General features: G+C 49.6%; 2 protein-coding genes across 5 annotated transcripts in view; one reads left to right on the top strand and one right to left on the bottom strand.

Annotated features, from left to right (window-relative positions):
• The first annotated feature begins 3,365 nt into the window (after positions 1 to 3,365).
• Positions 3,366 to 8,893, top strand: RAD52 (RAD52 DNA repair protein). The gene is made up of 11 exons (XM_075276498.1): positions 3,366 to 3,446; positions 3,691 to 3,792; positions 4,105 to 4,198; positions 5,641 to 5,708; positions 5,843 to 5,961; positions 6,159 to 6,234; positions 6,682 to 6,893; positions 7,007 to 7,143; positions 7,569 to 7,661; positions 8,236 to 8,463; positions 8,755 to 8,893. Exons 1-11 carry the CDS (start codon positions 3,366 to 3,368, stop codon positions 8,820 to 8,822), a joined length of 1,278 nt encoding a protein of 425 aa, XP_075132599.1. The 3' UTR covers positions 8,823 to 8,893.
• Positions 8,894 to 9,984: 1,091 nt separating this feature from the next.
• The window catches only part of WNK1 (WNK lysine deficient protein kinase 1), a 68,418-nt gene continuing 61,561 nt past the window's right edge, over positions 9,985 to 16,841 (bottom strand). For 3 of the 4 annotated variants that reach the window (XM_075275459.1, XM_075275461.1, XM_075275463.1), the window contains 6 exons: positions 16,208 to 16,764; positions 15,871 to 16,073; positions 15,614 to 15,793; positions 13,956 to 13,997; positions 12,573 to 12,763; positions 9,985 to 12,290 (listed from right to left, as the gene is read on the bottom strand). In XM_075275459.1, the coding sequence (XP_075131560.1) occupies positions 11,973 to 12,290; positions 12,573 to 12,763; positions 13,956 to 13,997; positions 15,614 to 15,793; positions 15,871 to 16,073; positions 16,208 to 16,764 (1,491 nt within the window). In that variant the 3' untranslated portion in view covers positions 9,985 to 11,972. The remainder of the gene's footprint in view (positions 12,291 to 12,572; positions 12,764 to 13,955; positions 13,998 to 15,613; positions 15,794 to 15,870; positions 16,074 to 16,207; positions 16,765 to 16,841) is intronic. The other variant, XM_075275460.1, reaches the window with a different exon arrangement.

Genomic DNA, 16,841 nt, shown 5'->3' with positions numbered 1-16,841 from the left:
ACACCTCAGTGTCCTCCTCACTACACGTGACGTCACACCTCAGTGTCCGCCTCACTACACGTGACGTCACACATTACACGTCACACCTCAGTGTCCTCCTCACTACACGTGACGTCACACATTACACGTCACACCTCAGTGTCCTCCTCACTACACGTGACGTCACACCTCAGTGTCCACCTCACTACACGTGACGTCACATGTGATGTCACACCTCGGGCTCCGGCGCTGGTGAAGCCGCCTCCACATCAGGGACATCCCGGCAGCCACCGCGAGAGCCGCTCCTGATTGGCCACAGGCGGAAGGCGGGAACAGAGAACGGAAGCTGAAGAGAGAGAGAGAGAGAGAGAGACGGCGGAGAGTGAGGTGGATGAGGGAGCCGGGGCCATAGACTATAGTATATACCGGGGCATAGACTACACTGGGCAGTATATAGTATATACCTTATATACTACCCTGTATGTGTATAACCTGCGTTATATACGCTGTGTACGGACATTATAATACCCGATATACTGCCTTATATGTCCAGTATACTGCTATATAATACACTGTATGTCCAGTATACTGTCTTTATAAAGTGTATACGCATGACACCACATATAATACTATATATGTACATTATATTACACCGTCTGTACATTATATCCATGTACATCTGTGCGTTATACCTCTATATAATACTGTATAGGTACAATATACTGCTATATCATACCGCATATGTACGTTATACTCCTATATAATATAATCACATTATACATCTAAATAACTAGCATATATAGTCCTATATAGTACACTATATGTATATTATAATACTGTATAGCACTATATATGTACACTATACCTCTGAATGTACATTACACCCCTATATAATACTGTATAGCTATGTTATATCTCTATATACAACTGTATATTTAAATTATATTTCTCTATAATACTATAGGTACATTAGGTACATTATACCGTACTGTCACTTGTATCTTTATACTGTATTATCTGCTGCTGTAACGCTGAATGTCCCCATGGTGGGACTAATAAAGGATTATCTTATGTAATATACAGCTTCATATAAATATTACACCCCTATATAAGTATATTATACATACATATATATATATATATCATACCCCTATATATATTATACCCATATATATGTATATTATACCTCTATATATTTCTTCCTATAATATTATATCCCTATATAAGTATTATTACTCTATATAAGACTTTCTGTAAATATTATATCACTATATAAGTACCGGATTTTTCGGACTATAAGACGCACTTTTTTCCCCCAAATTTGGGAGGAAAATGAGGATGCGTCTTATAGTCCCAATATGGACTGCGGAGGAGGAGGAGCGGTATTGCAGCATCGCCGCACTCTTGCGGGCCCCAACACCTGTGCCGGCGGCTAGAACCCTCCACCGGGTCTGTAAATAATGGCGGCCGCAATGCTGCAGAACGGTCACCATATCAACCAGGTATCCGCTGTAACTTCTTACAGCGGAGACACTGGAGCTAATGCCTGCGATTTCTGATGGCACGCATCAAAGATCCTCCCCCCTCCCCCCCCAAAGCTTAAAAATAGCCTGGGCCGGCCCCATACCTTTAAAGTTGCAGGCCGGCTCCTGCGCAGCGAGGTCACACAACCTGTTCTGGTGATAACCAGGAGCGTACTGACAGCTCTCAGGTCTGTCACTGCTATATCACTATTGTGGATTGTCTATGACCGGCGGTAATAGTAATGTATAGAATCTCCCATACACTTGTATTACCGTCTATGGGACTTGCAATCAAATGACTGCAGGTTCAAGTCCTCTAGGGGGGGCTCATAAAATAGTGGGAAAAAAAAGCTTTAAAAAATATAATTAAAAAATGTTCTATATCCTTCCTTTCCCTAGAATACATATAAAAGGAGAAAGTTACTGTGAAACACCTGACACATTAGGAATCCCTGTGTCCAACAATACCCGCTCTACTGATATCAAACATGCCAGCCCGATGGGTTTTTGTCACCACTTTGCCTCCGATTTAACTAAATGGTGATCTAAGCAAAAGACATATCCCAAAATGGTAGAACCAAAAAGTGCAAAAACCCGCCCTATGTACAGCCGCAGGGTCACCTGTCAATGTGGCCTCGCAGCTGTTGCAGAACTACAACTCCCATATATTCAATATTTTACCATTTTTTTGCTTCAAATTTTTTTTCCCCTATTTTCCTCTTCTAAAACCTAGATGTGTCTTATAGTCCGAAAATACGGTATATTATACCCCTATATAACACCTTATATTTCTATGATACGTCTGTGTATAGACATATGTGTGTTATATGCCGTATACATTATATTTGTTTCCCTTGCTTATATAGCGCCAGCATATTCCGCAGTGTTGTACAGACATTGGGGCAGGTTTATCTTTCTTTCTATGCCAATCTTTTATTTGCACAAAATTTGTGACTTTTTACACTTTTCTGCTCTTTCCCTCCCCCCAGCAATTCTACTGGAAGATGGTGAGGGCGGCCTCCAGTCTGTGCCGGTCACTACAGCGAGGCCTCCGGACTGTGCCGGTCACTACAGCGAGGCCTCCGGTCTGTGCCGGTCACTACAGCGAGGCCTCCGGTCTGTGCCGGTCACTACGGCGAGGCCTCCGGTCTGTGCCGGTCACTACGGCGAGGCCTCCGGTCTGTGCCGGTCACTACAGCGAGGCCTCCGGTCTGTGCCGGTCACTACAGCGAGGCCTCCGGTCTGTGCCGGTCACTACAGCGAGGCCTCCGGACTGTGCCGGTCACTACGGCGAGGCCTCCGGACTGTGCCGGTCACTACGGCGAGGCCTCCGGTCTGTGCCGGTCACTACAGCGAGGCCTCCGGTCTGTGCCGGTCACTACAGCGAGGCCTCCGGACTGTGCCGGTCACTACAGCGAGGCCTCCGGTCTGTGCCGGTCACTACAGCGAGGCCTCCGGTCTGTGCCGGTCACTACATTGGCTGCCTATTCATTATAGAATATAATATAAGCAATATATATAAGCAATGCCGCCCCTGCTACCTCTTGTGTCACCCCCTCTTCCTCATAGAGTGTAAGCTCTTGTGAGCAGGGCCCTCAGTCCCATTGTGTGCAGTGACTTTCTCTTTGTACTTGAGCCCTACTAGTTGTACAGCGCTGTGGAATATGTTGGCGCTATAGTAATACAATGTATTTTTATTATCAGCCCCCTTGTCCTCCCTGACGGCCCAGGCTGGGGTATAATCTCCACTACACTTAGCGCTTCCCCTTCACCAATAATTACTTGTAGTCAGGAAATAATAATCGTCTGAATGTTTTATCTCATAATTTATATCTCTCTGTAATTTTCGGCTGGAGACCGATCATGTCGGTGGGACAGACCGGAGGCCGGATGAAACCGGGGCAAACGGGATCTAGCGAGGGCGGATCTGCAACGTTCGGACAGGTGGGAGGAATATCCTGATGCTGAAGCAAGCACAAGACATAACCACAGGGGGGCAGTATTCTACCGTGTTGTGATATTATCCTGTGTCTGCCCAGCTTTGGCAACACTACAACTCCCAGAATACTCGGCAGCATCGGCACTATGTCCTGACAGATATGCTGGGGGTTGTAGTTGGTCACCACTGGTTTATGGTGTCTATTAGATGAATATTCTGTGTATTACATATATCTTATATCCCCTGCAGCACAAGTATACGGCCGAGGAGTATCAGGCCATACAGAATGCCCTGCGGCAGAAGCTTGGACCGGAGTACATTAGCAGCAGACAGGCGGGAGGAGGACAGAAGGTAGGGAGCGACGGCCGCCCTATAAAATACTGCCTCAGGCTTCATTCACCGTCTGACCGGACCATGGGAGCGGAAATATAACCTGATCACCCCCCTGCACCAACACTGGGAGAGATTCCCCAAAATGCTGACAGATCTGTGCCACATCCCCCCGCCCTTCCCTTTTGTCTCAAGGAGGAGGCGACATCTTTCCTTAAAGCTCCATCAGCATCTCTGGTCCCCCGGAGGTCGCTCCTCATATTATTGGTGGATTCAGTGAACAATTGGTTAAATGTCTCCGTGAATGATAATAAATGTATTGTCTGCCTACAGGTCTGTTACATTGAAGGGCACCGGGTGATCAGCCTGGCCAATGAGATGTTCGGATACAACGGATGGTCGCACTCTGTAACTCAGCAAAACGTCGGTGAGTGTAACTGAGGACGAATAGAAGATCTCCCTGAGTGATTCCTCCTTACTGTGTGATTCCTCCTTACTGAGTGATTCCTCCTTACTGATTGATTCCTTCTTACTGAGCGATTCCTCCTTACTGAGTGATTCCTCCTTACTGAACGATTCCTCCTTGCTGAGTGATTCCTCCTTACTGAGCGATTCCTCCTTACTGAGTGATTCCTCCTTACTGTGTGATTCCTCCTTACTGAGCGATTCCTCCTTGCTGAGTGATTCCTCCTTGCTGAGTGATTCCTCCTTACTGAGCGATTCCTCCTTGCTGAGCAATTCCTCCTTACTGTGCGATTCCTCCTTACTGAGTGATTCCTCCTTACTGAGCGATTCCTCCTTGCTGAGCGATTCCTTCTTACTGAGTGATTCCTCCTTACTGAGTGATTCCTTCTTACTGAGTGATTCCTCCTTACTGTGTGATTCCTCCTTACTGTGCGATTCCTCCTTACTGATTGATTCCTTCTTACTGAGTGATTCCTCCTTACTGAGCGATTCCTCCTTACTGAGCGATTCCTCCTTACTGAGCGATTCCTCCTTACTGAGCGATTCCTCCTTACTGAGCGATTCCTCCTTACTGAGTGATTCCTCCTTACTGAGTGATTCCTCCTTACTGAGTGATTCCTTCTTACTGAGTGATTCCTCCTTACTGAGTGATTCCTCCTTACTGTGCGATTCCTTCTTACTGATTGATTCCTTCTTACTGAGTGATTCCTCCTTACTGAGCGATTCCTCCTTACTGAGCGATTCCTCCTTACTGAGCGATTCCTCCTTACTGAGCGATTCCTCCTTACTGAGTGATTCCTTCTTACTGAGCGATTCCTTCTTACTGAGCGATTCCTCCTTACTGAGTGATTCCTCCTTACTGAGTGATTCCTTCTTACTGAGTGATTCCTTCTTACTGAGCGATTCCTCCTTACTGAGTGATTCCTCCTTACTGTGCGATTCCTTCTTACTGAGAGATTCCTTCTTACTGAGTGATTCCTCCTTACTGAGCGATTCCTCCTTACTGAGCGATTCCTCCTTACTGAGTGATTCCTCCTTACTGAGTGATTCCTTCTTACTGAGTGATTCCTTCTTACTGAGCGATTCCTCCTTACTGAGTGATTCCTCCTTACTGAGTGATTCCTTCTTACTGAGAGATTCCTTCTTACTGAGAGATTCCTTCTTACTGAGCGATTCCTCCTTACTGAGTGATTCCTCCTTACTGAGTGATTCCGTCTTACTGTGCGATTCCTCCTTACTGTGCGATTCCTCCTTACTGTGCGATTCCTCCTTACTGTGCGATTCCTCCTTACTGATTGATTCCTCCTTACTGAGTGATTCCTCCTTACTGATTGATTCCTCCTTACTGAGTGATTCCTCCTTACTGAGTGATTCCTCCTTACTGAGTGATTCCTTCTCCTGCAGATTTTGTGGATCTGAGTAATGGAAAGTTTTACGTTGGAGTTTGCGCGTTCGTTAAAGTCCAGCTGAAGGTAAGTTCCTATTTCCGCTCGGCACAGATGGAGCAGGTTGTGTTGATACGTCCGCTGTTCTATATCCTTGACGTAGAATAAGACACTCACAAGAGACATGTAGAAGTGACTCCTCTTGTGTCTGTGACCCCTAGGACGGCTCCTTTCATGAAGACGTCGGGTACGGAGTCAGCGAGGGGCTGAAGTCTAAAGCCCTTTCCCTGGAGAAAGCTCGTAAGGAGGCCGTAACAGACGGGCTGAAGAGGGCGCTAAAGTAAGAAAGATCTGAGACCCCCCCCCCCCCCCTATAGAGCAGAAAGATGGCCGAATTATCATACACCCCAAATAACAGCCATAGTGTCCCCTTTATATTATTATCTAGATAGCTGATATCTTATTCCTTCCGTCTCACGTTGCGGCTGCTCGCTCCGGTATTCCTACAATATATCCTGTATGTGCCGACTATTTCAGGTGCTTTGGGAACGTTCTTGGTAACTGCATCCTGGACAAAGATTATCTCCGAGCTGTGAATAAACTTCCAAAATTGGTGAGTAATTCTGCTAAAGGGGTCGTCCAAGACGTCACTGTATCGTTAGAATGAGGGTCTGACTGAACAACCCCTTTAAGCACATGTATTATGCACATTGTCCACTAGGGGTCAGAGTGTTGCCTCTTCTATAAGCCGAGTCCCCTCAATAGTTCAGTCTCACTGATTCCTGCACTGGCTGTATCCCATTACTATGATATCAGAGCGGCCATGTTGTATCCTAATATATAGTGTAGGAGCCTTGTGAGACCTACATGATATCCTGATAATTTCCTAGCTAACAATGTCTGGTGTTGTGTAGGACTGACATAGTGAGGCGTCACCACAGGCACATACAACATATATACATATATATATATATATATATATATATATATATATATATATATATATATATATTACACACATATACATATAACAGCTCAATAACCGGATCCCTGTCTGTAGCCTCAGAGCGAGCTGGACGTGGTGCAGACGAAGCGTCAGGACTATGACCCCACACTGGAGAAGGTTCGCTATAACAGTTTGCTTCAAGAACAGAATCCTACAGACAGAACCGATCAGGACGCCGCGATCCAACCTAAGGCCGGAGCCAGTGACCCGTCACCTGCCAAGCTGCAGCAAGGGGGCACTACAAAGGATAATAATGGCGGCCCCAGGTACGTGATTCTGCTCCTGTATAATACATGTTATATCCTACACCCGCACCCTCGTCCTGTAAAGGGTGACAAATCACATACAATGTAAATCCCCAAATGTCTGATACTTACAGCTCTGGTAACGGCTCAGAGATGGACGCCACGTATCAACGCAAACTGCGACAGAAACAGATGCAGCAGCGATTCCGAGAGGAGATGGAGAAAAAACAATCACGGGACTCGGGACCCTCCGCAGACCTAGGAAAGGGAGGTAAGAGAGGATTGTCATCAGAGACCCCTAAATCTGTCATCTATGACAAGTGGGGGCCATTATTGGGGGAGGTTAACCCCTTCCTGCACTGCATGACACAGTCCTGGCGGAGGGTAATCTGCCCCCCATTCACTGTACGGATGGCACAAACTTAGGGGCTGAGGCTGATACCAGAGCTCCGACCCCCGCAGTTTAACCCCTTATAGGCCACTTCCAGTAACAACACCGGTGCCTAATAGAACAACGAGAGGTCAGCCCCTCCCCCCAGCGTACATGTGATTGTGAGGCGCAGATATGGCAGCTAAAGGGGGCCGAGGATGTCCAGGCTGTGTCTGCCGTCACTATGGAGGTTATTACACTGGCCGCTTCATTAGGACTGATCTCTTATTGTCACATGTACTGAGTATTATTGTTTGTAATTCCAGGGATCTCTAATGCTCCGAGGGTCCCCCCAATAGGTCACAGCACCCCGGCGTCCGTGCAGGCCCTGTCTGCACCGGTGGATGAGTACCTGGCAGGTGAGGGGGTGCGCTGTCACTGTTAGCAGCCTTGGGATTGATCCCGACACACGAGACGTGTTTCGTTGTATCCTGAATAAATGTTTTAATCTGTTGCTCCGAGTCTTCCATTACATCGCCTATGTAGTCTATGAGGAATCCTCTGCCTGCCTATAGTGTGCAAGATGTACAGTACTGTGCAAAAGTTTTAGGCAGGAGTGGGGGGGGGGGATTCTGCTCAGTAAGAAAGCTTTCAGAAAGAGAAGGGTTAATGCTTTATTTTTCTATGTAAAGCTGTCAGTTTTGCTTTGTGGAGTCCGGGCGGCCTCCGCTCTGGGTCTGAAAGATGAAGGGAATGTGAGACGTCTGCAAGAAAACTGCACAATATGTAATACTAAGGCCGTACCGGGTCAGTCATATCCCAGCTCTCCAATAATATGTCACCTATAGCAGTCTATAGGGACCTCCTGTACCTCTGTATACGGCTCAGGCTCTGCCATGGGGTTGTCACCTACTTGTCTCCACGACTATAGACCTGTCCGTGCTCCGCTCATTGCAGTCGGGTAAACCTTTCCTTTGCGTTTGGGATTTTCAGATGATCCGGAGTTTTGGGACATCCCATTAGACTCGGTAGAGGTGGACGGCTTCTCCAATGGCTCCCTCCAGGCTCCGGCCTTCCTGTCCAGACCCTCCACCCCCCATGGACACCATCAGATGATGACGCGAAGTAAAACCCCTCAGAGACCGAACAACGAGCGGCAACCAATGAGAACCATGTCCTGGAACCAGACGCTGGGGAGCGCAACGGGGGAGCCGCTAAAAGGTGACTGATATGTAGTGTATAGAAGAACCCCGCCGCGCATGGGGGAAGGGCGGACTACTCGCTAACCTTGTGATCAGCTGATATCTGCAGGGGGGTATCCAGATATATGGTCTACAGTGAATACCTATAGATGATATCCTGCCCTGTAATATCTACAACACTTACAGATTATATCACTCCCTGTAATATAAGAATCTCTCCAGTATATACAGATGATATCCCGCCCTGTAATATAAGATGATCTCTGGCACCTATAGATGATCTCCCGCCCATTTTCATTTACATTTGCAGGTAAGAGTCCGCACCGTCCCCCCCACCAGGAATTTCACATGAAGAAGCGGCGACTGGACCCCTCATGACTGCGATCGCTACCCGGCAGTAATCCTCAGACTCTCCCAAGGCGGCCATGTTGTTCCCTACCTGTTATTGTGTGCACCGGATCCTCCGCTCCCGGCTGTGAACTATTTTACTCTATTGTGAGAACGCTCAATAATAAAACGTTATTTTTTATGACCCGTCCTGATGTCGTCTGTTAGAAAATCCCATCAAGGATTGTCATATCAGGATCTCGTCCGAAGGAGAAAAAGTTCTTCAAAGTGGAACAAAAGGAGCGAGGACGCCGAAATCTGCAGCGGCACACTCTATATTACTGCATGGATGAAATACCGCCATGTGTGCTGCCACCGCCCGGGAATTCTCCACCTAAGGGTAAGTTCACACTCGGCTAGATTGTCTGCTAAAGATCTCATACAGGAATAAGGTTGTATGGCATAAAATCCTCAAGACGTCTTGTAAGTAACAGCTGACCCAAGGAAGCTCGGCCTTCTCAGCCCTTCCTGCGGTATTAGGAGCCCCTTACTATAGGAGAGGATAATGTAGGAGCCAATTACACATTAGGACATTGTGGAACTACATCTCCCAGCATGCTCCAGTCACTTCTATGGGCATTCCATGAACAGCCAATGTGCCTGCTGAGAGTTGTAGTTCACCGATGTGATAGCAAAGTGTGGTGGGAAGACGGACCCTTATACCCCCTGCTGTATGGTGGAGTATTCTCATCTGTCAGGCTCCGTATACCTGACTGTATATACCGCCCCGTGTACTATCTGTTATTAGAGGATTTGTCCTCATACAACCCCATCCCTTCCACTCACCCCCATACACAGCAGCCATATTTATAGCCGTTCCTGTAGGACGGAACCGCAGCTCAGTCTCATCTATTCATCACGTCCATGACTACACTTGTGCGCCCCCCGATCCCTGGACAAAGTTGGGGTTGGGACCTCGATTTACAAGTCCCTGTCACTCCGGCCCCAGAGACTGCTGGGACCTGTAGTCCATATATCTGCGGTTAGTGTTCAGCTTTGGGTCATTAACCCCTTCCTGCCAATGGACAGCTCAGCACATCCTATTGTAGCCCCTGCAGGGAGGAGGTGCTGTCCAGTAGATGGCGCACTAGCAATGTCTTGTACATCGGTCACATGACCACACTCTGTGAAATAAGAGGCGAGGCGAGCACCGTTACCAGAGACGTAAAATAAGGCTCCTTTATTAGTTTTAATATCGGTCTACAGAGGCGATAAAAAGAGAAAAGTGCAAATTTGTACAGAAAGATGCAGGACAAAAAGTGCAAACGGGAAAATTCACAGCTCCAGGGAATCCCACAATCTCATCTCATTGTAATACAGTGTTAGATATGGTCGGGGAGGGGGGATGCGCGGGGTTAATATCTGCTCAGTAGCTTTCATTGTAATTATTATTATTATTGTGTCCACAGGAAGGAAAACAAAAAAGTGGAGAATAATCCAAAAAAGCATGCAGAAAGAAACGGGGAGCGCAACGCAAACCCCCCGAATAGTGGAGGAGAAATCAGGTACAAAATAGGTCAAATAAATATCGTCCTGCCGCGTCTCGTCCCTTATCAGACTCCGCCCCTCCCCCCGCACCGTACAAAGCACTACAAATACCGCACTAGACAGGGATAGAAACTCTCAGAGTTCGCACCGCCAGGATCGGGAGATGGGAAGGTGCAGATAAGCGGCGCCCTGCAGACTAGACACAGGCCAGGCCGCAACAGTACAAGAAGCCCTTCTGGTGAGGAGATACATTCACTACAAGGGGCAGACATTCTCAGGTCAGGATCCGCCATCTTAAAGGGGATCTCCACCTTAGCCGATCCCATAGATACGGCCGGGCCTGGGCTTAGACATCACTGCCGGCCCCCGATGCGGAGATCTCAGTGCTGGGTGTTGCATAGAACCACAAGATGCCAGAACCGAAGGCGACCTAGAACATCGCACTAAGATTTGCTTTTACGTAGCGAAGCTGCGACTACTCGACAAGGTTACACAGACACCGACGGAAGGTCGCAACGAGCGCCTGACAACCAGGACACACCACAGAGAAGACGACAACACAGGCCGCCGGATCGGGAGGACTTTCTGCTTCTGCACAACTCACCGCATTAATACTGCTCAAAGTGCCAAAAACAAGAAGGAGGATTCAAGTATCAGAGGCTGCCGCCAATCTCAAGTCCAATGTGAACTGGGGGGGAGGGGATGGGCGTTGTAACCTTTCCCGTACAGCGAATCCTCTCGCCCCATGGATAGAAGCCAACGTGAAAAACCCTTCTAACACGAATAGCGCCACCTGCCGTCTAATAACTTACTTCAGCACTTTTCTCGACGCCGTGGATTTAACCCTTACACAACTCCAGCCGACGACACAAACCACATACGCACGACAATTAAATATCCACCTCCGGCCCCAAATCCGACCCCCTCCCCCGTGTCTAAAAAATAAACTCCCAGGTTCTCAAGGCACTAAAAATACGTAGCGGAAAATATGGGGGGGAGGGGTCGAGTCACCTTCGTACAATCTGACATTCACATTAAATCTAATAAAAGGACAAAGCAAAAAAAAAAAAAAACATTTGTGGAGATTTTTTTTTTTGTTATTTTTATTAAAGTGACTGATGAGGAGGCCCCGGGGGGAGGGGGCGGCTTTAACCCTCGACATTCTGCTATTTATTATCATATTACTACTGTTGTCCAACAACATAAATAGATTCTATATCACAGTGTATCCACATCAGAACTGATGGCAGAGAAATTGTCCGCACCGAACTTTTTGTATTTTTTAATGACTTTTGTATATACTTTATATATTTCTATAGTTACTTTGTATCCATACACGTGTAATGCTGCAGTCAAGAGCCGTTAATGTAAGCATTAATGACCTATACCATAGAGGGGCGCTCTCCCCCTCTCCCTGCTGCCGCCGCTGCCCAAACAGGGGCTGAACTTTCCCCTCGCTGCCCCAATCTCGTGTCACCCTGCAACCTTTAGGAAGATGAAATGAAGCCGCCCTTTGTGGGGGAGGGGCTGCAGAAAGATGCGAGTCCTTGTGGGGCTTGTAGTGGCCAGGAAGCAGGTGCCGCCTTGCAGGTGCAGCAAGCACTCCCTTGGTCGCCACCAGAACTTGGTCAAAGGATCGCTCGGCCCGTCCTGCTAGGTAGTCCGCAGGTTGGATCCTTGGGGGTTACTGATGGACTTCTGAAGGCTGCTGATGTTGAAGTTCTGTAAAGAAGAAGTCACAGCCGGGGCAAACTGGCTAATGGGCTGGGAAGGTGGAGGCCCGCCGGGTCCGCTCCATTGGGTGGGGAACGGTGTGCTTTGGAAGCCGAACTGTTGAGGGCAGATTCCTTTGGGGTAGTGAGCCAAGGAACTGGCCGAGGCTGCAGGAATTGAAACAGGGACCCCTAGGGACGGAGTCATCGACACGCACAGCTGTCCGGGGGCAGAAAACTTCCGGGCCATTCCAGGTCCCTAAAATAAAATGAGACAAATCCATCACCATGACCTGTGACTATTAAAGGGATCCTCCAGGGATATTAGGCTGCTTCCAACTCAGGGTCATGTGACTCCAACCATAGCAAAGTGCCTGTGAGCATGGGAAAGGTGGTACACACCTTGGGCGCTGGCTCTGATCACATGACCCAAAGTTGGACACCCCCCCCCCCCCCCTCCACAAATGCCCAGAGGAAGTCTGCCTAAGATGACTCCCTGAGGACCCCTTTGAACTATAGAACCCCGAGCATGGCCGCTCACCTCGTAGCTGGGGTGTCCTGACTTGCTGCTCTTTTTCCCTGTCAGGTTCATGGCATCCCGGGCCCAATTGTCCACCAGTTTGTGCAGGTCGTCTGTGAAGGTTCCCTTGCGGCTGGAGGAGGAGGCAGGGGCGGTGTTTGACTGGGGGGCCGCAGAGTTCGAAGGGGCGACTGTGTTGGTGCTGCTTGTTCCTAGAACAAAGGAAACATGGCGTGTAAGAGACAAGAATGTATCTCCTTACATGTAGTCACTTGTGTCCTGAGACATCTCATGGGATGACACCGACAACCCGTCACATCTAATGGAAATGTCATCTATGTGATTAGTAACACAGGACGGAGGAAACAAGTGTTGTGTTTAGTGCAGGGGATGGTGTGGCGGCCATGATTAACCGGGCAGGTACGCCATGGAGAAGCGGATGTCTGGTGTGCACAGTGCCAATATGAGGCTACACAGGTGACAAGTACACAGGTATGTGCCCATCCTTCAGAGCTGCACTCACTATTCTGCTGGTACAGTCACTGTGTACATACATTACATTACTTATCCTGTATTATACCCCAGAGCTGCGCTCACTATTCTGCTGGTACAGTCACTGTGTACATACATTACATTACTTATCCTGTATTATACTCCAGAGCTGCGCTCACTATTCTGCTGGTACAGTCACTGTGTACATACATTACATTACTTACCCTGTATTATACTCCAGAGCTGCGCTCACTATTCTGCTGGTACAGTCACTGTGTACATACATTATATTACTTATCCTGTATTATACTCCAGAGCTGCGCTCACTATTCTGCTGGTGCAGTCACTGTGTACATACATTACTTATCCTGTATTATACAGCAGAGCTGCGCTCACTATTCTGCTGGTGCAGTCACTGTGTACATACATTACATTACTTATCCTGTATTATACTCCAGAGCTGCGCTCACTATTCTGCTGGTGCAGTCACTGTGTACATACATTACATTACTTATCCTGTATTATACTCCAGAGCTGCGCTCACTATTCTGCTGGTGCAGTCACTGTGTACATACATTACATTACTTATCCTGTATTATACCCCAGAGCTGCGCTCACTGTTCTGCTGGTACAGTCACTGTGTACATACATTACATTACTTATCCTGTATTATACTCCAGAGCTGCGCTCACTATTCTGCAGTGATGAGGGGAGGACATACATGGCTCATACTGTGTGTGGTCCCAGCCGTTCCCATTACCCCCCATGGTCACCACAGACTTGGGCTCCTGGTTATATTGGGGCGCTCCCCGGCACTATGATCACATGACACGGCGCCCGGACATAACTAGTGATGTGGATGAGATTGGCGCGGTCACATGACACACGGATAGAGATAGAAAGGATAATTACTACAGAGCTGGTTGCATGGACAGACTTTTTTCACCATCTTCCCTGAAGCAGAGAGAGAGAGAGACAAAGTGTTAGCACCGGGCGCCGCATCCCAAAGGCCGAAACAGGGGAGGGAGGGGGGGTCAGAGATTAAGAGAAAGCGAGTGGTCGGGGACAGGGGGTCAGCCAGAGCGCAGGCGGCATTCAGCAGAACAGCGCGGCCTCAGCGCCAGACACCCACTCAAAGCTGCAGGACAAGCACAAGACGCTCAATGAGGAAGACGACGGAAGAAACCGCAGAGGAGGAGGAGGGGTCAGCAGAAGAAAGAGCGGTCAGCAGGGGGCGTCCAAGAGGTCAGCCAGAGGAGGAAGCATTAATGGAGAGCATCAACTTCTCACAGCTGAAGGTTTGTTACAGACAGTCTAGTCAAGTGGCCGGGCCGATACAACTGTAACAAACCGTCAGCTGTGAGCAGGGTCCTACAGCAGCTGCAGCTATGGTCACACACGGCGCACGCACCGTACTCGCAGCACTCGCTAGCTGGCACAATGATGTCACTGATCACGTTCCATCATTCACCACCAGAGGCGCTGTCAGATGAGATAAGAGGAGACAGGACGGAAAACGGCACAAGGGAAGCTCCTTATAACTGGACAGCGCCCCCTGGGGCTCATTAGCAAAACGGATTTCCTCCAAAAAAAATGGAGGGTGTGGATTTTAGTAACAAGATGGCTGCTGCACGATGGGGGTTGTAGTTTTGGAGGATCGCTGGGATCACCGGTCTGAAGTATTGGAGTCGCATCCGGCAACCTGCGGCCCTCCAACTCTTAGGAAACTGCAACAGCCCCCGAGGGTCAGAGGTGTCTGGGCATGCTGGGACTTGTAGTGCCACAGAAGCTGGAAAGCCGCAGGTGTCATCAGGACCGGAGCAAGGAGGAGCCGCCATATTGGATTCCCTGATCCTCCCAACTTTCCTGTCTGCACCCCTGGAAGCCAGATCAGAGTCAGTTAGGGAGGGAGAAGCATGCGAGCGGAGGAGGAGGAAGAGGAGGAGAGAGACGAGGAAGGAGTAAAGAGTTACACACAAAGAGCCAAGCAGGGCGTACTGAGAAATCGCGTCCTCCTGCCGGCCGCTTTGAAGGAGACCCGCTCTGACGCACAGTTAAACTTGGCCCAGCCTGTGATGGAGACGGGATAAAAACACAAAGAGGACAGAGACAAAAACAGCAGAGACAGGTCACGAGACATCCCAGAGACATCAACCACCGGCCGCTGAGCAGCACAGAGGATTTACAGCAGCAAGCCTGAGCATTACTGCAAATATCACAGGAGACAAACTACAAGAGGTCAATGTGTGTGGGGGCGGGGCAAACAGTACAAGGGGCGGGGCTGTGACAACATGACATACATGATAGCAACCGCTGGCAGGGTCACCAGTACAAGAGGTCCGAGCACCAGACACTGACACGCCATCACTGTTTATATATGGCGGCACAGAGCGCCTGCAGGGGGTTAAAATCTGCACCTACAGGTGCTTTCACCACATTGGCGCAGTTTTCGGCCGCCCATCAGGCGCTGCGGCTGAATAATGAGGACACGGATTAAAGGGGTTCAGTGTAAATCCAGTCCTGGCCGTCACTATGGAGGAGGCGCCCGGCGCTGTGACCGCAGGCTTTACCTTGGCCCTGTCCGGATAAGCTCGGCGCGGACAGCGCGGCGTCACTGGTGAAGGCGGAGCACAAGATGTCGCTGGAAGGAGAAGGTTTCAGGAGTCCGGGATCGGCTGCACCACTAGGAGGTAGGAGAAGGTTCTGCTGCGGAGGAACTGCAGGCGGAGCGCTCTGTGTGGACAGGTCACCTACAGAGAGGAGGGCGGTATATGAGCGGAGGAGTGGGGGAGGGGGGATGTACATACACATGGCGTCAGCGCTCTACCTGATAGCTGGGGGCTGCGGTTCCCTTGAGAGCTCCCCCTGCTGGATTTACTTCCTTTTCCCTTGGTGGGTCTCCGCCGCCGACCAGAGAGGGGCGCTGCAGGTGGGATGATAACAGCGGGGGGCACTCTGCCCAACGCCGAATACAGCAGCTCAATCTCCTTCTTCTGTCGGCTGTGCAAATCCTGGATCTCCTTGAGGTGTCTGGAGACAGAAGAAACATGTGAGATGGCGGCAGCGATGTAGCAGAGCCGACCGCGTCGCTGAGGACCACAGAGCGCTCTGCTACATCGGAATAGATCCTCCTCGTCCGCACTACAACCCCCAGCATCACTCACTTGTCCCGCAGTCTCCGCAGCTCCTTCTTCAGCTCCTCGTCTTCTATATCGGACTCGTTGTCGCTGCTCATATAGGAAGAGTTGAAGGAGTTGCTCAGGCTCTGCAGGCTGACCTTTGACCCCAGAGGGTGCTGGGTGACCGGGCTGCCCACGCTGTCCTCATGGGTCACCCTAGGTGGGTCGCTCAGGGTGGCTGAAGACTCGGGGTGAGAGGAAGGTCCGTTCAGATGGGGTTTGGGCAGCTCGGGGTCGGCGTCTCCTGCAGGAAGGTCGTCCTGGGCACGAGACACTGAGAAGCGGCCGACCCTGCCCGTGGTTGAGGTGGTCACCTGGAAGCGTCCCACCTGCACCGCCTGGACGGGGGGCTGAGAGAATCCAACTCCGTCTACAATATCCAAGGAACTGGCCGGCGTCTGTCGCGGCTTGATCAAGGTGCTCTCAGGGCTGCTACAAGACATGGACGAAGAGGAGGAGGAGGATGTCGAGGATGAAGACTCGGGTGGGGGCGGCTTCGGCTCCTCGCTTGGTTTTAGCACATCTTCTGCTGCAACAGAGACCTGAGGAGACGAGGCAGAGACATCAGCACAAGCAAAGTATCACAGTGTGGCGGCGCTATGAGAGGGAGGGGCGTTGT

This window comes from Leptodactylus fuscus, chromosome 5 (genome assembly GCF_031893055.1).
Source record: "Leptodactylus fuscus isolate aLepFus1 chromosome 5, aLepFus1.hap2, whole genome shotgun sequence".
NCBI classification, from domain to species: domain Eukaryota; kingdom Metazoa; phylum Chordata; class Amphibia; order Anura; family Leptodactylidae; genus Leptodactylus; species Leptodactylus fuscus.
This window is presented reverse-complemented; position numbering and strand designations above follow the sequence as displayed.